Consider the following 25,143-nt stretch of genomic DNA (forward strand, 5'->3'; position numbering starts at 1 on the left):
TTTCGAGTATCAGATCAAATCAGTCAAATTCAATGCAAAAGGTAAATGCTCCTAGGATCTCCTAAGCAAGGGCTTGTGATTTGACTGGCTGCACAAAAATGAACATAATATAAGTGGCTTTAATCAAACAGTTCATTAATTGTTATTATTATTTTGATTTACACAGAACTTTACAACACTGTAACTTACCAGAAAACAATTTAAAAAGTGACTAATTGCAACTGAAAGTGTCCTCAGAGTTGCTGAAAAACAGGCAAAAAAAGGAAACTTGTCAATTTGTATGGGAAAAAGATAAACACTTTCACAACTAGTGACAAGTTGTGAATGTCTAATTAAAACCTGTCAAGATCAAATGGGATTTCTTGATCAAAAATATCCATCACCATCATCCTCAACATCACCAATTTCAAAACTTCAAGTACGTACCACTCTGCATGTGTATTTTAAATAGTTGCTTGACAGTTCTAATAATCATCTCCATGACTGAAATTTTCTGCAAGATACAAACATCCAAGACAATGAACAGCTAAAACCACGACAAAATAATGCTGAAAAAATAGAATACCCTTTTACTGCCCCAGCTACTTTACAAGCTGCAGAACAATAAATTAACCAGCGAAATCTACTTACATATACATGTTCTAGATCTGCCCGCAAAGATAAAATGGATGCTACTTTTCCCAAGTATCTCATGTTGATTCCCCTGAAGAACAAGAAAGATTTATTCATTACAATAACCATTAATCTCAGGCATCCTTGGAATTGCCCATAAGAATCAACCTGTTTCACAAACCACTGGTTAAAATAAAAATAAGAATGATCAATGCTTAGAAAATAGAACACCTTTTTACTACCCAGCAATTTTACAAGTCGGTCATGCAGGTATACCTGGAAGTATACAGGTCTGGAAAAAGAAAATCTGAGTTTTTCCAACAGGAGTCAAACCTATGACCTTCCCAATACTATTTTGGATGCTCTACCACTGAGGTACAGGAGAATCTGACTATGTACATGCTACACAAACCTGTTATGCATGATGTCTGCTAATTGTGAGCCATCCAGCGGTGTCTGTGATAAACTGATGAAATCCTCCACCTGAAAAGAAACAAAATGTCAAGTCTATAACACCATCATGACTATTTCTTGCTCGTGAAAGATTTACCTGGAGAGGCTTTCTATTAATAGCTTTTCATCATTATTTAAAAATTGAATTGCTTTATCTAAACAAGAGCTCATTTAAGACCAGTAACCCTAACAGTGTTGTGGGCTATATGATTGTTACCAGCTACCGTTTCAATACCTTTCCAATTAATTGCAAGCCTTTCTGATGGTTTCCATAATTTTGATTGCAAAAAGCTGATCAGAACATAAGAACTGTGAGATGCCATTTTGTCAGGTTCCAAATTAAATTTACACTCATGACTCTGTCTCACAGTTCTTGGATTTGAATAGCCAGTTGACACTGGCAAAGAGAAGCACCGTAATTATCACCAACTCTTATTTTAGCAGTTTAATTTTAGACCATTCATCTGCAAGGTTTTCCTTTCCAAATACGGTAGTGCTCAAGGAAAAAAAAATTAAAACAGGCAGAGCAATCACGGAAAATTCTTCACGTCTACTTCATTTCCTTTGGTGGTGCAAGTCAAAAGTCGTAGACAATGGGAGTTGACCACAGAGGGTAACATTGCCTGTTGAGGGCACAAAAGCAGAACCATGCTTTTAATTGGGTTTCATTTAATAAATAACTTACTATTTTCCTTCACCAAAGTTTTTTAATAACCATACCATGCCACCACTTTAAGCACTGTAAGTATTACACTGGACTAGCCCGTGAATTAACGCTTGTAAGCCCCCAGACCCCAACCATCCACCCCCTCCGCTTGTAAGTCCTCCTGGTTATAGGCCCTTTTACCTGTAAACCAACAATTACATCTGATTATAAGCCCCCCCCCCCCCCACCCTCGTATATAAGCCCCCCTCTAGTTTCGCTTGTGTTGTTAGTTTCAATTTTGTTCCAAATATTGTCGTTTTAGAGTTTAATTAAAAACTAGTAAATGAAAAATGTATTTTGATCAACACTGCTGTAGCTTGTTTTGAAACCTTTTCTTTTTATTATGCCGGTTATAAGTCCCCTTTGATATAAGCCCCTCCGTTTATAAGCCCATATCAAACCCCTTATGAACTTGTACAAGCCCAGGGCTTATAAGTGGCAGTTTACGGTATTCCCGTCTCAGGCTTATAAAGGTGAATTCTAACAGAAACCATTGTTCAAGTTGATTGACACCCAAGCAAGTAGTCAACAAGATCCGCCAAATCAAAAAGGCCTCCAGGCTGCAAGTTCAAATAAGAAACAGAACGTGAGGAACAGTGAATGTTGGAAAAAATTGTTTTACCATTTTGATGATGACAGTTTCAACTAAAAAGTCTGATGCATCTTGAACTAGTAGCTTGTCGCGTGACAGAGCATCTTCCTATAAGATAAGCAAAACCAGGACTGTTAAGGTACACAGTGATACAAGGAACAAGTTTGGTTAAACTCATACTGGTTAGTGTCCACCATTCAGTAAGAAGGAAAGACAGTAATCAGTGAGAGTAGTTGCCCCATGCAACCAATGTGCTGAAGTTGTGTGGAGTAAAGTTTCTTGTTTAAGGAATCAACTTAATTAATGGCAGAGGCTGGGCCTTGAACCATTCCAACTCTCCAATTTGATGTTTAACATGATAGTCATTACACCTCTGCACCTCTCACCAATGTGTTGTTAGTTCCCTCACTCCAAGGTTTTGTCTCCAGGTTGTCCAGCTTCTTTTTTCAATAAAACCTACTGGTAACTCTCAAAATTCCAATTCAATTCTAAGTCTGAGGGCCACACATTAAGATCAAATCTTATCCTCATCGATTAAGCAAAGACAGTTTAATGGCTCTTTGAAAAGTCCTGCTCACCTCTGAAGATGCATGCTTTGTGCCAGGAGCATAAATGTCAGGATTAAATCTGACATCAAATTCTGAAATAGAAATGTTTGGTTAGAGAAAATGATACAAACATAAAACGCACAAATCTTTCACCAAAGTGGCATTAATTCTGAGGTTACAGTAGTTTGAAACTTAGAAAACACAGTTATGTTGGGCAAAAACACATTACAGGAATGTGAAACCAGTCATATTGATGGTATGAGAAAATCAATAAAAACAGTCTGCACAACAAACCTGAGTCACTGATTGAGCCAACAGCTTTGGCTGCTGATCTGATTGCATCTGCTGAAATATCACTGGCATCTAGAACACAAACAATGTTTCAAGTTAAATGATTAAATTAATACTTAGCTCATCCTGTTAGAAACAACTTGACAGTAAGGCCTATAAGTTGTTGAATAATTTATCTAAAAACTGTTGTGCACAGCCTGACTTCATGCAAACCTGTGGAACTTCCAGGTGGTGATTCTGTAGTTTCCTGTTTTTCTTCAGCTTCTTTTACAGCTTCTTCTAACTTTGTACTCTCTTTATCATCTTTATCATCATTGTTTAGCCTATCTTTGTATGGACATCCCGTCTGTTCACCATTTTGTTCATCTGCAGGTTTTTCGTCACTCTTATTCTAAAATCAAAAGAAAACAATAAAAGACCATCTTGGATACCACAAAATATGGATGATGTAATTCAATGGAAATGTTGCAAATCTGTGGTCAAGGTTGACTTCTTTGTGAGACAAGTTAACCCTTTAGAAATTAAAGATGGTTATGACATGCAAGTCTGTGGATGAAATCCTGATGCAGGGCCAATTAACAACATTTAACTTTATTTTTACAAACTGAAAAAAAGGCCTTTGTAGCCCGCAGTTAGCGGGCTACTTAAACTGACAATGAAGAAGAAGTTTCATTTATTTACAAACCTGCATTTCTTTCTGTTTGGCAGCTGACACATGCATTGCAACCAGTTTCAGGAAAAGCACATAACGGATTCTAATAAATATATAAGCAGACATGTTAAACACAAAGGCATCCATAAACTACATTACAATTTGTAAAGTATATGTACATGTACCAATGTACACCTAGAAGAACAAGACAGGAAGAAGAGTTTTTGATACGTACGCTATGAATCCTTCAATCAACTCTGGTCTCAGGCAACAAAGCTTGTGCTTAAACGGCCGAGGAAACATTGACTTGGGCTCCTTCTCCTCAGCATTATCAGAAGCTTCTTTGTTTTCTATGAGCAGAAAAAATACAGTCGAACCAGTATCAAGTGGCACCACATTAAGTGGTCACCCTGAAAATTACTTCCCTTAACTACTGTAATTTTAACCTCTATTAAGAAGTTGTGGTCACCCTTTGCTAAATCCCAACTAGCTGTTTCTATTGTCTTGACCTCTATTAAATGGTAACTTTAATTTTTGTAAAAGGAAACCACTCAAATAATTATGGTAACAAATATTCTGCCAGGTAAAAGAATTTCAGTACCACTTAGACCTCAATACTGACTGTAGGATCCTTTCATCAATGTTTTGTTAGCCCGTTCTTACGCTTCTATGTTCTCCTAAGTTGTAATTATTTTGATACCATTTTATCACTGTTTATTATGCTGTACAAGGTGGTTCTAACATTTAAGTCTGTGGATAAAATCCTAAAGTGTGACCATTCAAATGAAAGCTACTGAGCAGTACTTTCCTGTGCTGCTGTTAATTATGATGTACAAGGTGGTTCTTACTTTCAAGTCTGTGGATGAAATCCCAAAGTGTGACCATTCAAATGAAAGCTACTCAGCCATGAGCAATACTTTCCTGTGATACTGTTTACTATGCTGTACAAGGTTGAGTCTGTGGATGAAATCCTTAAGTGTTCACGACCATTCAACTGAAAGCTATAATTTGAGAAGTATGGTACTTTCCTGTGGTATTGTTTGTTTTCCAGAATTTTACAAAAACATACAAAAGTCATACAGTTCCAGATTTTTTTTAGCGTTGATCCCGAGTGCTTTTGGGAATTAACAAGTTAAACTAGGAGGAACACTCGCATAAGCCAGGACAAGATTCAAACCCTCAAAAGTTATAATGAGCTAAATGAGCTAAGTGAGAAATATACCTCCAAGGAAATTAGCATCAGGTGGAAAAGTTCTAAACAGATCCAAAATGTAATGCCTTCCATCGGCTCCAATGATTCCCTGAGAGAAGAGTCAAACAGGTAAGATCAGTTTTAGTTTGGCCTTGTTAAAAATAAAGTTAATAATCAAGGGAACAATTTAATTAATAATAATTTCCTTCAAAAGAGTTACTGACAACAGCCCACAACTGAAGTTAGTGTACATCTCGTCTGCTCACCTTGGACTCCACTGAAGAACAAAGCTCAACTTCATCACCATTAGAATTAATGACCCTGATGGAAAAGAGAAATTAAGAAATGATTAGCACTTCACAGAAGTTAGTAATTCATATAATTGAAGGGCTGAGCTTATAACCATCTTATGACAAATTTTAGGCCAATTTTTTGTTTTGGTGAAAAGGTGTCTGAAGTTTTGCTTCACTTTAGTCAGAGAACATCACTTTGTAGCTCTTTCTACTGGTTTACACTTAGTTTTTGACAAGACTGTGAACATATCAAGTCAGTGAAATTTGATGTAAGATGGTTATGCTATCAGCCCTTGAATTTCCTTGAATAAGAACCCTAGCTGAAATCCCAAACTTCAAACTTCTCATTTTGATTTTCAAATGGATTGAATTTTGGCCATTTCTCAAGCTGGTGTCAGTAAACGTGGAGTAAATTCAACTTTCTCTTAACCCCTACACTGCCTCTTACCTCTTTTCATTGATGATGACCAGATGACCATGGTTATTTCAGGTTTCATTAACACTAAGAGGTGCTGAGCAAGGGATGTTAGTTGAGGGTCAGGCCATATTAATCAAGGAAATACCGTAATAAACAAGCATGGGCACACATTAGAACAAAAACTTCAGGTCAATGATTTTCATCATTCTTGAAACCCTTTTTGTTTCAAACTTCATTGGCACTGGAAAAACTAAATTGGCTGCCAATCACTCTTGATGGCTCTCCTTTTTTATGGGATTCTCTGGCCAGTGACTATGACAAAAAACATTAATTAAAAGAATTTGTCTCTTACTTGTGTGGTCGTATCCTGATTGATTTGCCTGCCTTGTTTAGCTAAAAAATAAAAAAAAAAAATAACATTTTCTTCACAATTATAAGATTCAACTATTAAAGAAACTATCGCATTTATTACAAGCTTGTACAGCCCTTATCACACAGAACACAAAACTTGAACCCTTTTCACATCAAACAGACACAAAGGATGAGTATATGTATCTCTTACCAGCTCCAGAAATTTATCATGACTTGAAATGTTTTTTCCTGCGTCAACCGAACCATACACAACAGACTGTTCCTGTTCACGCTGAAGAATTCCTGCACAACAACAGAGCAACACAACTTAAGTGAGCTAACCAATAGGCTAATTAACAATGAATTACAACGTTGTTACATGGAGTGAGTTAATGATATCTATGAAACCTGAAAAAAACAACCAACTAATTTACAATCTTGAAACAGACTGGGCCATTACAAATTCTACAGCCAAATACTTTGCATAGTTCACAATCAAAATCAAAGAAAAAGAACTAGTCAAGAAAGGAATGTTATTAAAGAAAAAAAAAAAAAACAATAATTATTAAAAATAGTTACAAATAAGACCAAAAGACCAGTATTTGCAACTATGGCTTGTTAAGGGAAGGTATTGTAGCCATGAAGAAACTCCTTTGAAATCTTTCTGTCTCTTCAATGCAGGTCTGAAGTGCACCTATCCTATCTATAATGTGAAGTTTACCAATGACTATCTTTGAGCAGACTACCGCAACTCTGTGCAGTGATTCTTTACCTGGAATAATTGACTGAGCAATGACTCTGTAACCCCTGTAGTCCACAATGACGGTACTAAGAGTGTATAGACCCTGAAAAATGGTTAACATTGTGATATTAGCTTGCGACAATTATACAAGTTGTAACAAGGTTTCAAATCTGTGCACACACATTGGCCAGGTATCAAAAAAAGAAAATTATACTTTTTTGACAATAATTATTGTCACACAACAGCTAAATGTTACAGAAAGATTTTGCAAGTGTTGTGGACTCAGAGAAGGACGAATGCCTCTAATAGAAATGAGCTTGAAGTTCCAGAAGGATGGTTGCTGAACCTGTGTATAGGCGGAAATTAAATTTCTTTGGAGATATTATGAAAAGGCATGATTCTTTGGAAAAGGCCTTGCTGGAATGACAAGTACCTGGCAAAAGATCTTGAGGCAGACAGAGAAGGAGGTGGGAAGATTGCATCAGTGAGAGGCTTGGATACACAGGCTGGGAGATGAGCACAGAATCGCGTTCTGTACCTAGCTACTGTGCATGCGGCCACATCCTGATAAGGATTCGCGACCATTCAACAGCTAACTAAATGACACTGTGCAGTACATGTCATACCTGTGTGTCTAATCTGTTATAGGCCATTACTCCTTTAAGATCTCCACCCTGAAAGTAATAACAAATAGATTGAAGTTCCAGTGTCCCCCATTAGCTTAAATAAAGTTTTCATTCATTCATTCATTGACTGAAATAAAGGTTCAGGAGGTGAAGATATTTCCAACCCAATTAATGAATTTGATTAACATGAATTTTAATTCAAGTTTAATTACTAGTCAACAAAAGTTCTTCAAAAATATTTTTGTCCCTTAGTTTTGAATTAGACTTTTCTTTACCATTGGCACAAAATTAGCTTTTAAATACAGTTTTAACAAGCAAGATAAACACCTTGGTTAACTTTTAATTGGGGATTAGCGTTAATCAGCATTCAAGAAACCACTCAGCACATTATTCCAATATATTCTTACTCCAGGAAAAAGAACTCTATTTTTCTATTCCTTTGTACAAAGTAACAAACAACTTACCGCAGCAGAATAGGCAGCTTCATCACCTGAAGAAAAACGAGTATGTCATCACTACAATACTTGTAAGTACACATCAAGGATATGAACAACAACAAAACAAAATTCATGATTCTCTGCATGAGACAAATACAACCTCAATTTACCTCCCAATTCTTGGAAGTGATCTCGACTGTCAAATGCAAAACTGAAGAAAATATTGTTCCAGATGAACATTCTCTTCCTATGTGAAGGAAAGCAAAGAAAGGCATTACCTGTGAGTGAGTTACCTGTAGTGACATAATATTATGTGAAAATAAATACAAAATAAATGGGATTTCAGTGGCACATCCACAGGGTGGCTATTTTTTCACTGTTTCCTTGAAAAATTGGAAAATGTTAGTTTGTTTAGGGAGGAAAAAGTCTGGAGAACCCAGAGAAAATCTTTTGGAGCAGGGACAAGAATCAACAACAAACTCAACCCACAAGCCACATCACGTTCTCCAGGAATCGAACCTGTGTCACAACTGTGAGAGACAAGTGCTCTCACCACTGTGCCATCTCTGCTTCCCACAACAACAGGAACATTTTAATAACAACATTGTGATTTCTTACTTCTCATCCTCCCCTGGATTAACAGCCATTACATTTCCATCCACAACAGCAATTGCTCCTCTAGTGGCAGCAGCCACAAAATCACTTGTGATCTGACAAAAAATATATATAAATGGAACTTTGTTTCATCACAAATGATCTTTATTTTACTTTTCTTTTTTCATTTAAGTGAATGACTGAAAGAATGACTATTTCACTGATTGACTGACTTCTGAGCAACTCACTGGCTGGCTGACAGACTGGTTGATTTATTGCGGCCATAATTGATTAACTTCTCATTTGATTATAATATTGACTGACTGAGTGACTACTTGATTCAATGACTGATGACCAAAAGCACTGATTGATTTTGATTGATTGAAATCAATTGGCTGGCTGACTGACTGACTGACTGACTGGCTGCCACTGATTTTGACACTTTTTAAAAGTTCAGCTAAATATATTTTTGAGGGATTGGAAATCAATTTGTTAGCAGCAACATCAAAATGTCAGCATCCTCTCATTCTTGTTCTGATTGTGAAAAATGTTTTTAATGCAAGTTTTATTCATTTTATTATGCATGTTTGACCACTTAAACAAATACATTTGCATACCGTATAAAAGTTATTAATTTTTTTTTTGTCATCATGATCATTGTACTAAAATACCTTGAAAATTGCCCTGTCTCTCAGAAGTCTCTGTTGCATTGTATCCTTTGGCAGCTCTCTTGCTGACTGTAGTTCTTCATTCCAGTCACGGAGCTAGAAGTGATTATGAAAAGACAACCAAACTTGCTTTGTTATTGAGGATTAATTAATTTTCAATAGTAGGGCAAACAATAAAGAATCAGAAGGGGGTTAGTTTCCAAAGAAACTGTGGTGCTGTGTCGGTGGGGAGTAGAAAAATATTTGGTTTACCAAGAGAGTTGATGACTGAAGGTGAATTGACCATGGTAAATAGATTTCAGTGCTACATTTGGAGCGGTAGCACTTCGTCAGAGTGAATAGACTAGAGTATCAGAATAGAATGGAGCATCAGAGCTGACCCATTTGCTCTGATGAAGGGCTAGCCTTGAAATGTCAGCACTCAAATCTCTTTACGGTGGCCATTTACCTTTAGTTATCAACTCTGTTGATAAACCAAACATTCAGTAAAGAACCAATTTGATTAAATGTTGCTGTTGGAGTATTCCATCTCACCTGACCAGGCATGTGTTCTTCATATCCAATTCTAACGGCAGCAGCTGTAGGAGATACAATGAAAAACGAATCAGGGAAATGTGTTAATAATTCAGAGACATTTGAGATCCCATTAACAGCAAATGGCAAACGTCAGACGTCAGACTTGTCTTTAGGCTCAATTACCAACCACTGTTCAGGAAAATGAGTGTGTGCTCACCCCCCTCCCCCCCCCTCTTGAGGGAGCGGTGGAAATAGAGCCTAACTTGTGTTTACATTTCTTAAAAAGAAATAGTGAAAAGATGATAATAGTGCAAAATAATTCTTATTTTTGATCCCAGTGTGAAATTACTCAAATTCAGTTAGAGTGCTTTCCATTTTCCAGAACTACCAGGCAAGATCAGGCAGTCTGTTAACTGAATCCATCATCCATCATATTTAAGGGTCATGGTGCTAAAAAATCTTGAAAAATGATCGCACTGAAAATGGTATGTTCTACTTTGAAGAAACTCAAAGAACAAGGATAAAACTTAATCAAATAGGTACAGTCTGTTTACGAACTGACCAGTTGTGACAAAAGGAAAGTAGCCTAAGAAAAAAAGAGAACAGCGAGCAGCAAACGTACGATAATTTTGTTGTAGTCACCTGGTCATTTTGCTGTTTGCCATTTGCCATAAATGTGATCCTTAATCTCTCTAATTAACAGCCATCCCAGCAGAATCAAGAAAATAAAAATAACAAGCCATGCTATCCAAAATACCAGAGTACAAGAACAATCACAGTAGTACCCACCATCTTCTGCCCTCAGGGTGTCTATGGTGTGTTCCGTCTGTGGGACAGCCCAAGGAAACACTGAAAACAAGTATTGCAAAAGTCTGTTTATGTTTGATGAATGCCACAAACTAAAAAAATAGCATTAACATATTTTTATGTTTTACATGCCATGTAACGTTGAAGTGCCACAACACATCTTCTGCTTAACAATAGCTGGTAGCAATTCCAGGTAGACCAGGAAGCTAATACATTAGAACCCGGTTAATACAGACACAAAAGGGACACACAAAAGTGTTGGTGTTATCCAAGTGTCTGTATTAAGCAGGCTATCAGAATAAATGTTTAGAAGAGCTTCTAATCAAACCTTGGTAGGGTGTAGGAATGACCTCCAGTGGGTGTCTCTTCAAACTATAAAACAAGTGAAAGCAAAATAACATCAAAAATCCACTTGTGCCACTGATATCAAGTTTGAATGAACAAGCACCAACTCAATAGAACAAGTCCATTACACCTTTTTTCAATTATTTATTTTCTAATCATAAAATAGTGAAACCAAACCTTGACTTCTGTAACTGAGCAAAGTTTTTCCTGAACATTGGACTTAGCTGAGAAAATAAATTAGTAAGAACAACTATTAATGATTAAATTCTGTAATCTTGTAAAAAGTACATTGGTTGACTACAGTCAGGAATCTTGAGAGCCACAAACTATTTTTATACCATAAATTAATTATTCCTTTCTTATTCGAAGTGGCAAGAATAGTCTACCAGGGTAGACTGGGAGCCTAGACCATTTTAAAAGTGTGTTAAAGCGATTCCTTAAGCATAAGCTGCCCATTTATTGCTGTTGTTGTACATCATTGTTCCTAAATATACTTGTACATAGGTTGTATCTTTTTAATCTTTTTAGTTAGGGAAACGTCATAAGGCTAACCTCTAGTTTTCCTTTTCAAGATGTTGTTTTATAATTTTATTTTCCTCATCTTGAATAAATATTATAAATAAGTTATGTTATGTTATGTTATGTTATAAAAACAAACATACTAATAATTTGCTCTGACTAAACCATGCCACAACAACAAAATGATAAAATTCAAAGGTACTGCTTAATGACTTTAACCTCACTTCAAGTCATCGTTGTCATGCACAGTTTTAAAATGAAGGGGTGCATGGAATAAGGCTCTAAGTGACTTTTGAATATTAGATCAAATTCTCCTTTCATTTCATTGGTAAACACAACACAATTTGAAATTTTACCACAGGTTACTTAAGGCTTTTTTCCAGGCATCCCTTCAAATAATGACTTTCAAGAACATACACCAAATCTTACCTGGTTTAGTAGTCCTACAAGTGTGTGTGAACGACATGGTTCACTGTGTGGTTGAGGATTAAATATGCCATCGTGTGTTCTGAAAAGGAAATGAAACAATTGAGATAGGAGTTTGGGCGACAGAATAATAAAACTTATAAAAACACACAAATTAACTTAAGCAACAACTTAAGGACGGTGCCTACTATTGTTACTGCGCATACGTTCTGCGCATCTCGAGATACTCGGGTTTCCTATGGGTGGTGCCTACTAATAAAGGGATATTTTTGCGTGGTTTAAAACTATACGGAGAAAGTAGAACGTAGTAAGTGATTTTGGTATCCAAAAAGAAAATTGGGGATAACCATGCATTTTTCAGAGATAATAAAGCGTCAATTAGGAAAAAAGCGCCATACATTGCTTTGTATTTTGCCGCTTTTTAGAATAATTGTTGCTTAGTTATCTCTAAAAAATGCGTGGTTACCCCCAATTTTCTTCTTGGATTTTAATAGCCGCTACTAAGACCTTCTTTTCCCGCATAGTGATAAACTGCGCAAAAATACTTCACTATTAGTTGGCACCGCCCTTAATTTGGAATTAATATTGAACTGTACGTCTGACCAAATTACTTTGTGAGCTTGAGTGCACTTAAGGGTCATAGTTCTGTTTTAATTTTTGTTTAATTTTTCAAATAAGTATTGAGTTCTTATTTCCTTTTGTTTCAAATCAAGATAATTAATACGAACAAAGACAAATAAAAAATTAAACTGGTTTGATTAATATCAGAGCAAAAACAATTTGAACTGGAACAAATCCACTAGCCTGATGTCTGATGTCCAACTCAGTACTTCTAGGAACTGCAAAGGAAATGCTAACTAGGACATGATCAGTCTGTCATCCATAAAATCTATTTGCCAATTTAGTCAACTTGTCTAACCTGTTAATGAAAAACCCAGATGTTGAAGCCGTAACATTGGCATGAACATCCTCCAGTGTAACCACTTCAAGGTAAAGCAGATCACCTGGGAATGTAACAAAAAAGTTGAATATAAAAAAAACTCAGGACTGTTATTTAACACCTGAATCAACATACATGTACAGTGTAGCTAAAGAAGTGTACAAACCTGCAAGGCGTCGACCACCAGGAGGAGGGTTCCATGCGCTTGGGGATAGGTCCTTTAAACACTGGGGAACCTGAAAGCAAAACTTACTCTTTAAGTAAATAAAAACTGACGAGTTTGTAGGACTTAAAGAGGCACTGTCAAAGAGATTCTGCCATATTTTGGTCATTAGGAATTTTTGAACATTGTTTTCAATTTTCACTGACAGTTAGCTGTATTTGTTTATGTATTTCTTCAGGACACATGCTGAAAACCACGGCCAGCAACTAGAGCATCCTGACTAAATATCAACATCCTCCTCCTCCTCATCATCATCATCATCATCATCATCATCATCATCATCATTATTCTAAGTGAATGGAATATTAAAGTAGAACAGAGTGCAGATTTGATTTTCACATGAATCTCTAACTTGAAGTGTATCTGATGTAATTAAAATGTAATTATAATAACAATTAGGAACAAGTCTACATCTTAGCCTAGAGGATCCTCAAGCCAGGCCGAGTGCTGACCTCTGATTTGTACAGCTGCAGGACACTGCTTCTTCAAATAATAATGGACGAAGTAGAGAAACAAACCTTTGGTTCTACATTTGGTGGGAAGAGTGGTTCCAAAAGAGATGGCATTTCTTCTGAGGCAAACACCTGAGCAGGAGGGAGACATTCCTCAGTAGAAACTGTGCCAACATTTTGACCTTTAACACGTCCAACTTCCTCTGCAAATAAAAGAATTGTATACTTTCAGTTACTTACACTCACTCTCAACAATAAGCCTAAATATTAAAATTATAGATTGTTGCAAACCCTTGATTAGAGTTCACCACAATCAAAGCACAAGATTACCACTAAAACATCAAGTGCAGTAAGAACAAGCATAGCAGTGTTCATGAAAAACAAGAATAAATAAGTTGAATGAAAAGCATTTGTTGACTCTGTGGAGATTAAGGGTGCCAATTTGAATTTGAAAGATAAACTCTTCCAAATTGGCACCCTTGATCTTCACACAATCAACAAAAACTTTTCAACTAATTTATTCTAGTTTATATGTTACCATGCCCCCACCAATAGTGTAGAGCTACTGCTCCACATATAAACTATATACCTACAACCCACAATTACTTGATTTTCTCTAACGAAGGGCTTATATGCTCAAAACATCAGCCCTTGAATCTCTTTACAATGGCCAAATTAAATAAAACCAAACTTCATTTCCATTTCCCACCAATGAAGCACCACAGTTTTTCTAGAAACTAACCCTCTTATCCAATTCTGATAATACCCTGTTCTTCATTTTATTCCCTGGTCATCCAGTTTTCACTCACCCATTAGCCAATGCTTAAATCAAACACCTAGTTTTGTCCAAGAATAATTATTGTTAATGGTTTGATAACTAACCTACACTAAAAATTTGAAAGAGTATTTCATCCGATTTCCAAACACCTCAAAAGGTGGCAAAAGAAGGCTATTCCGCATTTTAAACCGCCCACAACTTTTTGTTTGGAAATGGGATGAAATTTACTCTTCCTTATGTTTGTAGCTCACTAATCTCAAGTGCAAGAGACATTTCTCTACTGTAAGAGACACATAATTAAGATGAGTTTATTATACAATGGATTATTCCAGAAAAAATCCACACCTCCCCGACGGATGGGATTCTGGAAATTCTCACCGGAGGGGGGGTCAAAGACTCTGGAAATCCAGGCGGGAGGGGGGGTTGAACTTAAGAAAGTCTTCTGCTGGAGTCATTTCGACGGATAGTTCACGCGATTCGAACGTTTAGTTCGGTGACAATTCAGTGCTCTCAGACCCTGAAAATAATAGAAATATTTTGTTCACATACTTCTCACCTAAAATAAATGATAATCTAAGTCCCTTCGCAGGTCCTTTCATAGCAGAAAACGCGAACAAAAAGATAGTAAAGAACGAGCCATCGCAACATTGTTGCAACGAAGAGTTTGAAATGCCTGACACATTTCTACTCGTACCAGACCCAGCGCGCCACCGTTGTGTAATTTCACGTCCGCCATTGCATTCTTAGCGTGGATTCCACTGCGTCAGGCGGAAGAATTTTTTACTTGTGCAAGCAAGGATGCAGAGCTATTAGCTGAAGAAGATAATTCCAAAGAATTTTGGTCCAAACATTCCCTCTTCGTCGAAAATACTAGAGAGGAACTTGTAGCCATCTGTACCTCGAAAAAAACTTTTGGAAACGTAAGTTATTGCAAAAGCAACAGAAGGAGAAAGTTCTTGGACAGGTTCCTGCAGCATATATGGTGGTAACCTCTCTGAAGTCCCATCGTCCGTAGCACAGTTGAACAAGCAGCCAGTGCGTTTTCTGCGTGCAGTTTTAAGATTCCATGGGTGTTGTCCATTGGGCACGAAGGATGCACTCGTTCGCTTTTTCGCATTGTTGCTCCTTTCATTTTTTAGTTCCACGCAATAGAGTTTTTTTAATATTAGCCAAAGCTTTAGAAATTAAAAAAGAACATCTTCTAGACGTGATTGTGCATATTTTTTATTAAAAAATAAATTAAATTTAAGCCTACTATTTTTTCCGGGAAATCCAGGCGGGAGGGGGGTCTTTTGTTTTGGAAATCCAGACAGGAGGGGGGGTTTTGTGCTTCAGGAAATCCAGGTGAGAGGGGGGGTTAAAAAATGACCCCATCCGTTGGGGGGGGGGGGGGGGGTGTGGATTTTTTCTGGAATAACCCAATACTCAATGTATAGATATGCAACTAACCTTCTACATCAACTCCAGCCACTGCAGACAGAAAGGACAGGGAAAGATGATCCACAGCAGAATAAGCATTGACATGGAAGTTTGTACTCAGCAGATCTTTTATTCGTCGCAGATGTATGCGAGCCTCTCTCACTGAATATGGCTCTGAAATCAAACAATGAAAATGCAGATCCCTGGTTAGGACAAACATTTGTCTGAACAAAATGCAAATTAACTGGCACAATAGTCACTTCCATGCTCAATAAGGCTTTCAGGAAGTATGGATTTTGTAAAAGCCTGATTCTGTGTATAGCCCAAGACCAAGTGTGGTCTCAAATAGTCAGAACTTCCCAATCTAAGAACCTCTTAGTGAATAGACAGGACATTCTTATATCTGTCTGTTATGTTTCTAAAAAATTGGTGGAAAAATCGGTCTAATAACTCAGGTCACATTACACAGACCTGCAAACGTTCAAGTGCAACTGCTTTACAATTTTTCAGGCCGAATGCAATCTCGACATGTTAACTGGAATGAATATCCTCAGCGCCTTGCAGTTTATCTATAATAATTATTATGGTTTACAATAGCAATTTTCTTTTATATATGCAAAACTGTTTGTACTTGAGTTTATTCAATTTAATAAGCTTTTAAACCAAAACAGAACCAATAATGGGAGAGTACATTATGCATCTCTGGGATTCAAACTCAGGCCCTCCTCATGAACAGATTATCGCATTTGCACTACAGTAAGAGCATCCAGCAGAACATGAGATCAACACTGGCCATGAGTAGCCTAGACCCAAGTAATAGCTGAAGGAGTGTGTGGAAAAAAGCCCTGAGTTACTTGTGATACATTGCTAGATTCTCCATACAAATTGCTTAGTAAATGAAAGGAGAATTTGACATAACATCAAAAGTCACTTAGGACCTTGTTCCATGCACCCCTTCAACTGTTAATTGTGCGGTTAACTGGCAATACCTTCAACTACTTTTATGGTAGCTCCATCCTTCAGCCCTTCAACCATGTGCAGTTCAGAAAAATCATCTAGTCGCACACCATCAATTTGAAGGGAGAAACATGTCCTGTAACAACTCTCTGGTCGATCAAGAACAACTTGCCTGAGATCTTGCACATTGTCTTGAAAGGAAAACTGAAAAAATAAGATTGTTAGTGCTACCAATAATGTCAGTGAAAGTCATACAAGACTGGAACATGGTACTTAAAAACACAGGACTCTCACCATAGCAGTAATTGGTTCACTTGTTCCAGGAATCAAAAAATGTAAATTGACCGTTCCTGTCTGATGAATGCCATCTTTAGTTTCTGTAAGTTCAAAAGATACATACATACATACATACATACTTTATTTATTCCAGAAGCAGACTATATATACAGATAAAACTAAGAAGAAAAGTACTTCTAGAAAAGGAAGTTTGGAGGTTAGCCCTATGCGAAAACTCCCTCAAATAAAAGAAAAACAAAAATAAGTATACATAAATCGAGATCTTTAGAGTCAAACATTCAAATACATTTTGAGCTTAGATTTAAAATGCTTAAAGCTATCAGCTTCCACTATATCGCCAGGTAGTTCGTTCCAGAGTTTCACAGTTCTAACGAAAAAAGAATATCAATATTAAAAGATAAGAAAAAATGTGAATGGGTGGCATGTATTTCCAAGTATAATCACCTGGCATACTATTTACATTGTAAGTCCTTATGAATTTGCCATGTGGCAAAAACGCCTGAATGCTGCCAACCTCTAAAATGGGCAAGGCTGGTGATTTTCCTTATGAAAAGAAAAACAAATACCTTCACAGCTCAAGATTAATAATTGTCTCAAACCTGGAGATTTACAACATTAATCCCAAGCTAAACAATGTTGACAGGTATAGGATTCCAGTTATTTATGGTTTTTTACTTACCAAAAAAAAATTATACTGATCTACAAAAGAGGTTCAAGACTTTTGGAAAACCATGAGATTTGGAAGTCAAATGTAAGACCACAAGACAACAGTCTGGAACCACATAATAAAAGAGCTTGCAGGTCTTTGTGGTATAGTTTTGATTAACAGAAACCAGAAGAAACCTACATTCATCTGACAAAATATTCTTCAGTCACCGTAGCCAATGAGCGGCTTGACTCATCCACCCAATTACAATTTCTATCTACCACCTTCAAACAACTTTGACCATAATTTATAATTCAATGTTTTAATTACAGAGTAGCTTACAGTGTATGGTACAGAATATTTAAATGCATACAGCATGATTCTGTCTGTCATCTGTACTTTGAACTATGTTTAAAACAAAGTTGAGTGATGTTTTTAAGCAGTATTAATATTAGGATTTACAGTCAATTTATCAATTATTCAAAGCATTTCAATACATAGACAACATTTAAAGAAAAGGTGTTTGTGCAAGACACAGTCCAATGGTTCAGATCGACACAAAAATAAGCAGCACACTTGACATCTCATGATGGAGGCAATTTTTTATTTGGATTACACAATGTAATCAGACGATCATAAGCAATAAAGCTTCATATTGTAATCTTATAAAAGCTAATTTTAATTTACCAGTTCACTCGATATTTGCAATTTCCCGTGAAATAAAAAGGAATAATGCCTTTATGAAATAACTTTTTATAATTGCCTGCTTTGAACCGGGTGTACATTTTGAAAGCGTATGGTAAACCTATTAAAACAAACAAGTTTTATGTAAACAGAATTTAAAAGAGTACGAGATTTCATTAATTAATGTGAAGGAATTGTATTTCCCACCTGTCTCGTTCGATTGACTAGCTTGCTCTTTGATTTCTATCTCTTTCTTTTGCTCGATCTGAGGATTTTCGTCGCTTTTTTCTCGCAGATGTGGGCATTGTAATTTTCCACTAGTACTGCCTTCCGTCACGTTTGTTTCGTCAAGGGTAACAGCCGGCATTGTTGTGTTCAAACTAATAAAACCAAATAAAAACACAGTGATTACGGCATCCTTCGACTTTTCCCGTGTCGCTGGACAAAGGATAAAAAAAGTAGAAATTCACGTGAAAAAGGCGAGAATGAGTGCTGTTGGGCAAAAAACCTTTAGTATTGCATCAGTTCAGTGACCGTAACGGCTGTATCAAATATAACTCACTACAGCCACGTGAAACACATTTGCATTGGCTTTCGTGAACTTCTTTTTCCCTTATTTATTAACACAAACAATCTTCTCCTGTTACCAATTACAGTACATTTCTCTAAACTGTCCAGGCGAGATTGCTAAAACGACCTTGAAGCTTGTAGGAACTTGGCCAACGGGTCAATTTTGTAGCAGACCAACAGACCACGAATGAAATATATACAAAATAACTAATAAGATTTTTACCTTGGAAACGTTCAAATCCTCCAGATAACTTGTATAGAATAATGCTTTTTCTCTCTTGCAGTGTTGACACGGGAAACAGCTGATTTTCGAGCTACATTCAGCTGAAAATTCGCTCTTTTTCCAGCCGTGGTATATTAGTTCACCCTCGTGGTCTCCACGCCAGCCCGTCCAACCACTTGGATTACGCAATCATGGAGGTGTGTCAGCGGTGTCAAAAACCTAATGTAACTATCACAAAGTATCCTCCTAATAACTTTTGCGCGGTTTATGACTATGCGGGAAAAGCAGATCTCAGCAAGGGCTTTTAGAATCCAAAAAGAAAATTGGGGGTAACCACGCATTTTTTAGAGATAATTAAACAACAATTATTCTAAAAAGCAGTAAAATACAAAGCAACGTATGCCATTTTTTTTGCAAATTGAAGCTTTATTATCTCTGAAAAATGCATGGTTACCCCCAATTTTCTTTTTGGATACTAAGAGCACTTGCTAAGTTCTGCTTTCTCCTCATAGTTTTAAACTGCGCCAAAATATCCCTGTATTAGTAGGCACCACCCATAGGAAACCCGAGTATCTCGAGATGCGCAGAACGTATGCGCAGTAACAATAGTAGGCACCGTCCTTAATATTTTCTCTCTCTCACAATGGTTTCTCATTTCAAGAAGCGGTAAAAGTACAGTCACCACAAATTCTATGTTTCTGCCAAAACACACAGGCTGTCAAAGGCCATAAATAAATAAAATTTATAATATATTATAAAATTAAATAACAACAACAACATTTTATTGAAAATTAGATAAATAAATCGCTTTATTTTAAGTGTCAACAGTATCTAGCACAGAGTGAACAGAATGCCAACTGGGGCATGGGGACACTATCCTACCATGTCCAACGGAAGCTCGAGGAGCGACTTCCGACTTGCGACCTCGGACTTCGGACTTCCGTCTTCGGGCTTCCAACTTCCGACTTCAAGTTCGGCGTTGACTTTGATACTTATGCGTAGTTATCCTAGGATCTTTCGGTCGAATGCTCTGGTTAGGTTCTTTAAACTGACACTATAAACACCCACAAAATTTGAAGCGTTGTTGAAAAAGTGACTGCTCTTTGATTTAAAACTAACGAGAGCCACGCGCGGTTCATGTTTGTCCACTCAACATTACGCGTCCCGATACCAGCACGTGTTTGGCAAGATGTACAAAATTCACCTCAAATGAAGAAAAAAAACTCCAATAGGAGCAAAGCGTTTGGATCAGACTGCCTCATTTTGTAAGAATCTCCTGGGTCAGTAAACGCGACTATCTTTGCTTTCTATTTATTATTTATACGCAGCTAGAATGTCACTACCTACTCCATTGATTCCTCGATAAAGAAAATGAAATTATCATTGGCTGAAACTTCTTAGGATTTTTCCCCATTAGAGGAGAAGATTACTTATGGTCCTTACTTTTGAATCAAACGTGGCTCATTGTGGAACTCGTTTCCTCAGTCATCTAAACGCCGGTGAAATTAAATATAATTGTCTGCTGTTAAAATGATTCCCGGTGCGTTCGCAGCAACATTTCGTCTTACCGGTTGGCTGTTAACTCCAAAACGCTCTACGCTTCTTTTTCTTTTCATTCTAGTCGAAGGTAAGATGTCTTATTTGTTGTGATTGAAGTACTTGCTATTGTCTATAACCATTATAAACACCTTTACTTTGATAGGTTGTTAAACAGTTTGAATTAGTTTGAATTACATGGTTTTCCCCACCATGTAGCACTACATGTCTAATGAAATAACCGAGAGTAGACTACTTAGAAAATATGAAATTTATTATAACATGTCCTGCTAAGAACGAAATAGTGATTTAAAAACAAATAATATAGGGTAGTCAAATGATTTGATCCGTAAACAGGTGTTCAATTGAGAAAGTTTTCTGGTCACAGAGTGCGTCCAACAAGACAATTGTCCTACCCGCTGTTTATTCACTGCGCACAATCGAACAATGATTTAAGGATCTTTTCATAACGGGTCCACGGTCCAATTCAGTTCACGTGCATGCCTGACCAGTGGACCAGATTCCAATAAAAATGCACCTGTGCTCTCAAACACCTGTTTTTCCCCTGAAAATGCAGCTTTTCTGTAACAAGTGACGTGTGGTTGTGTAGTTTCACGGCCCTTGTTCATACCTAAGTGGTAAGTAATCCCTGAACTAAATGTACGTGCATCAACTCTTATCCGCTGCGGATCGAGAAGCGAAAAGGCACTTGCAATACGCAGCACTTGCCAAGCGACAACTGGTTTTCCCGTTCGGGTTTGCAAAAGTGCCGAGAAAAAACAACAAATTGTATAACGCAACAAACAGAATCACAACAGCAATAAAGAAAAGTGGGAAAGAAATACACAGCAAGTTACGAAGTCATTTCCAGCTGACTTACCCTGGGTACCAGAGGTTTTTTCTTGCGCGGCGGGACCGAAACCGAAAACCACGCATGAAACGTCTCTGGCACCCAGGGCACAGCTGACTTTCCCTTCTCCTCTTTGAATCAGAACAAGAGAGAGGACTGGTGATCAGGTGCATTCCCGTTGATTTAGCCGGGGTGGGGTTAGGAGCGAGAAACTCAGAGCAAAAATGGGGATACTGGTGACATCCTATTCCCCTTATTTTTCTCCATTTTTCTTGTCAAAGACGGAGTTAAAACACTATCGGCTATACCTCATAGACTGGTAGAATGAACGTTAATTTTACTTTATATACTAACCACTTGCCTTTTTTTATTCTCTATAATTTATAGCTGTGCTATCTAATTTTAGTAGTTAGTCATTAACAACTCGTGCGTTAGTTAAAAATCAAATTTAGAATAGCTTTAAAGCCTTTATTTTATTTTGCTTCAGTATAGCAATGTAGAAGGCTAATTTCATTGGCTGAAATATTTCCCGTTAATTAAATAAATCAGCCGCCTTTTCCTGTAATGCCAGCCTTGTATTCGGTTTCGCTTTATAGAGCCGTGGTGTTTGCGTATCGTTTATCTTATCTTATGGTAGCCTGCGAGAGCAGATGCCTTTCTCGGCTTTTTAGTTTCACCCGGCGCTGCTCTTTTCGGGGCAGTTAAAACAAAACCCGGGAAAGCCGTCTGCTCTCGTTAATCCTCTTTAATTTTACAGCACAGTGCTCCCCAGTCGATGAAAGGAGGATCCTGTACCAAACATCAGCAAATCCCATCCCACATCCAGACGCCATGGGCCTGAAAAAGTCGGAGACAACCAAAGGGCTGAGGGACAAGCTTTTGGTTTACAGCCTGCCAACACACATCGCAACTCCACAGAGACCACTGGCGGAGAACGGAGTGAAGAAATCCAGTACGGCTCAGAGGCCTGAAGAGAACAAGAGGAGTCGCCTGATCATTGGTTCAATCGAATCAATTCTGAAATTGAAGACGCATCCGGATATAGAGGAGGCGGGAGTTGCCACCAAGGAACGATATTTGGTTTCGAGAGTTCTTCAAGATCGGGAAAGCAAACCAGGAACGCTGCTCTCACGAAAGATTGAAATACCGTCGTATAATTACGAGGGAGAGGTGTTTCGACGGGTTCAGGCACCCCGTGTTCCTACTCCCTGGGCGCCGATGAACGGTGACCTGGCGGCAAAAACGCTCAGCATTTCCATTTCTCGTCCCGGGGAATCAAACAACGATTCCATAGCATCGGAAGTGGGGCTTTTCCGTAGGGGGCAAACATCCCGAAATGCTATTCCCCACCCACCAACGGAAGGTACTGGTGGCGATTCTCTAGCATCGGAAGTGGGGCTTTTCCGCAGGGGGCAAACGTCCCGCAATCCTATTCCCCACCCGCCACTGGAAGGAACTGGCGGCGATTCTCTAGGGAAGAAGCGCACGTTTGTGTTTACAGATGACACCAGTAAGATCTTAGAAAGGAAGACGTTGTTATACTCAGAGCCTTTATACAGACCACAAATCCGAAAGGAACCTGTTGATCCTCGACGGTTGATTTCAATCTTAGGAGACCCGTTGCCTTTTAAAAGAAGTGACATTGCTACAAATCAAGACACTTCTCGTGCGCGCAAAAGGATGCACGTAAACGTTGAGCATTGGAGGCACATGCACAGGAAGGGCCACAGAAGAGGTGCTCATCATAGAAAGGCGCATTTTAAGCACCATCGAAAGGCCATCGCCCCAAACTACGAAAATTGGGATCAAGATGAACAAGTACAAAACCTGGTAAGCTTGTAAATAAATTTTAATATGACTTGATACTAAGCAATATAGTAAAACTGGTGGTTCCCTTAATATCCTACGTCACCGTTTTGTTTGATGGACTTCCTAGCTGTCAAGCCAGTTCTTCTTTGCCGAAGTTGGCGAGGGTGTTTGAACAGGAATAATAAGGGGACATCGCGTTATTCACTACCCAACCAGACAGAAAGACAGACAGACAGACAGTCAGTTAATCGACCAGTCAGTTAGTCAGTCAGTCAGTCAGTCAGTCTTTCAGTCAGTCAATCAAGTCAGTCAGTCAGTCAGTCAGTCAGTCAGTCAGTCAGTAAGTCAGTCCTTCATTCAAGTCAGTCAGTCAGTTAGTCAGTCAGTCATTTAGTCAGTCGGTCACTCTCTCTCTTTCTCTTTCTCTCCCTTCTTTCTTTCTAGTCTTCTGTAGCGTGCGTTTTTGTCGGTAAGGTAGCAATGAAATAGTCCTGAATCTTGTTGGTTTTTGTCTATAGGGCGCTGATGAAAGATTCGCCTTGCGCAGGGCTCCCAATGAGCATCTCATGTTAGAGAACTTACTTGATGATTACGCCATGTCATTTGGAACCAGAGACGAGAAATTGGAAAAAGAGTCTACAATCAAACAGATCGAACTATTAAACAGGGAAAGCTCGGTTCTTTCCAAAGATTACGACTCTCTGGCTCTTCCAGACGATTTCTCAGACATGGAAGTGTCCGAAGGAGAGCTGCCTTCCTATGACCAAATACCAGGTGCCCCTGAAGATGGGATAAATATCCGAAGATCACAACTTAAGGGAAATAAGCGCTGGAATACGCACGCAAACATAAAGACAGTTTCTAGTCAAGCACCTGACGCAGAACGGAGAAAGACTGGAACAAACCTCGATATCTCAACACCAAAAAAGACCAAACGTTCCTTACTTTTTCACGGCCACCATTACCACTATTGGCTTCCACATTACCTGCATATAAGACCACATCACTTCTCCCCTTACCACGACTTCCCAGAGGAGCCCATCGACCCTATACCGAGCATATCACATTTCATGGATTTCCCCAGGTTTCCAACCCCAAAACGATTGCCAAAATTTCCCCTTTCGTTGATGGCTGAGAGGTTTGCTCCGTATCCCCCTCTTCCAAAGATTGATGAATATTCCCCACCTCCGTTAGAAAAGCTAGAGCGTTTACCCCAGCCACCACCCATCCCACAAGCTATTTTAGACCGAGATGAGACTGGCACACGAGATCCAGAGCCTATAGACGAGTGGGCTCCATTACCTGAGCCGGTCCCCGCACCGGAGCCCCCACCAATACCCGAACCACCTCCAATACCAGAATTGGCCCCTATAAAAGAGATCCCTCCCATTGCAGAGCCTGAGGAGAAAACTCCTCCAAATTTGGACCCAAAGAAGACATTTGGCACCGGGGAAAGTAATGGTGGAGTGAAAAAGAGCTCTAGCGAAGGGAAGGAACGTGTGAGTACAACCGGGCTCCCCACAAGTATTTAATTCTCAAAGGTTTGGCTCAGCTATCTTTCTGTGCCAACTATTCACGTCTTTGGTGTACGAGTGAAGACAGTAAAGGTTACAAACATCTCACTGATCACACAACTAAAATAGTTTTTAAATTAATTTCCTGGAATCTAGATCATCGCTGACAGTGCCAAGAAATTATAAATGTGTTGGATAAAAGCCTTGTTGTTTTCAGCAATAAATGAATGTTTTGTTTTTCAAGTTTGCAAATCATCTTTTGGCCCTTATTGGTTTTATTAACTTCTCTTATTATTATTATTATTCAACATATGGTAACACTGCCCAAACATGGTCACGGTACTCTAAATATTCATCGTCCGTAGTCAACCGATATCCTGCGATACATATAGGTAATTTCCTATGTCGGGGTGAAAAATGGCAAACTAAAGGTCGCCTCCAGCTTTTCTGCAACAAA

At 38.2% G+C, this 25,143-nt stretch overlaps 2 protein-coding genes across 3 annotated transcripts in view; one reads left to right on the plus strand and one right to left on the minus strand.

Annotated features, from left to right (window-relative positions):
* Positions 1–19,161, minus strand: part of LOC146485984 (clustered mitochondria protein homolog) — a 30,619-nt gene extending 11,458 nt beyond the window's left edge. Inside the window, exons 1-33 of one of the 2 annotated variants that reach the window (XM_085102722.1) lie at positions 18,978–19,161; positions 18,392–18,564; positions 16,852–16,934; positions 16,590–16,761; positions 15,631–15,774; positions 13,470–13,606; positions 12,895–12,964; positions 12,708–12,792; positions 11,792–11,870; positions 11,021–11,067; positions 10,827–10,870; positions 10,481–10,540; positions 9,710–9,753; positions 9,179–9,271; positions 8,532–8,623; positions 8,084–8,160; positions 7,941–7,966; positions 7,477–7,524; positions 6,881–6,953; positions 6,320–6,411; positions 6,110–6,150; positions 5,313–5,367; positions 5,077–5,155; positions 4,090–4,195; positions 3,888–3,957; positions 3,416–3,593; positions 3,206–3,274; positions 2,942–3,003; positions 2,394–2,471; positions 1,025–1,095; positions 631–703; positions 427–493; positions 190–242 (exon numbers count right to left, since the gene is read on the minus strand). In XM_085102722.1, coding sequence (XP_084958848.1) covers positions 190–242; positions 427–493; positions 631–703; positions 1,025–1,095; positions 2,394–2,471; positions 2,942–3,003; positions 3,206–3,274; positions 3,416–3,593; positions 3,888–3,957; positions 4,090–4,195; positions 5,077–5,155; positions 5,313–5,367; positions 6,110–6,150; positions 6,320–6,411; positions 6,881–6,953; positions 7,477–7,524; positions 7,941–7,966; positions 8,084–8,160; positions 8,532–8,623; positions 9,179–9,271; positions 9,710–9,753; positions 10,481–10,540; positions 10,827–10,870; positions 11,021–11,067; positions 11,792–11,870; positions 12,708–12,792; positions 12,895–12,964; positions 13,470–13,606; positions 15,631–15,774; positions 16,590–16,761; positions 16,852–16,934; positions 18,392–18,551 — 2,628 coding nt within the window. In that variant the 5' untranslated portion in view covers positions 18,552–18,564; positions 18,978–19,161. Of the gene's footprint in view, positions 1–189; positions 243–426; positions 494–630; positions 704–1,024; positions 1,096–2,393; positions 2,472–2,941; positions 3,004–3,205; positions 3,275–3,415; positions 3,594–3,887; positions 3,958–4,089; positions 4,205–5,076; positions 5,156–5,312; positions 5,368–6,109; positions 6,151–6,319; positions 6,412–6,880; positions 6,954–7,476; positions 7,525–7,940; positions 7,967–8,083; positions 8,161–8,531; positions 8,624–9,178; positions 9,272–9,709; positions 9,754–10,480; positions 10,541–10,826; positions 10,871–11,020; positions 11,068–11,791; positions 11,871–12,707; positions 12,793–12,894; positions 12,965–13,469; positions 13,607–15,630; positions 15,775–16,589; positions 16,762–16,851; positions 16,935–18,391; positions 18,565–18,977 lie in introns of both variants that reach the window. The other variant, XM_085102721.1, reaches the window with a different exon arrangement.
* An 849-nt stretch (positions 19,162–20,010) lies between these two features.
* On the plus strand, positions 20,011–24,914 carry LOC146485985 (uncharacterized). The gene is made up of 3 exons (XM_085102067.1): positions 20,011–20,604; positions 22,121–23,193; positions 23,691–24,914. Exons 1-3 carry the CDS (start codon positions 20,508–20,510, stop codon positions 24,702–24,704), a joined length of 2,184 nt encoding a protein of 727 aa, XP_084958193.1. The 5' UTR covers positions 20,011–20,507; the 3' UTR covers positions 24,705–24,914.
* The last annotated feature ends 229 nt before the right edge of the window (positions 24,915–25,143 follow it).

This window comes from Pavona decussata, unplaced genomic scaffold (assembly GCF_977016875.1).
Source record: "Pavona decussata unplaced genomic scaffold, jaPavDecu1.1 SCAFFOLD_23, whole genome shotgun sequence".
Lineage (NCBI taxonomy): Eukaryota > Metazoa > Cnidaria > Anthozoa > Scleractinia > Agariciidae > Pavona > Pavona decussata.

Coding starts and splice junctions, on each gene's coding strand:
- LOC146485985 (XM_085102067.1), top strand. CDS start 20,508: ATGATTCCCGGTGCGTTCGCAGCAACATTTCGTCTTACCGGTTGGCTG. Junction 20,605..22,120: donor TCTTTTCATTCTAGTCGAAG/GTAAGATGTCTT, acceptor TTAATTTTACAG/CACAGTGCTCCCCAGTCGAT. Junction 23,194..23,690: donor ATGAACAAGTACAAAACCTG/GTAAGCTTGTAA, acceptor TTTTGTCTATAG/GGCGCTGATGAAAGATTCGC.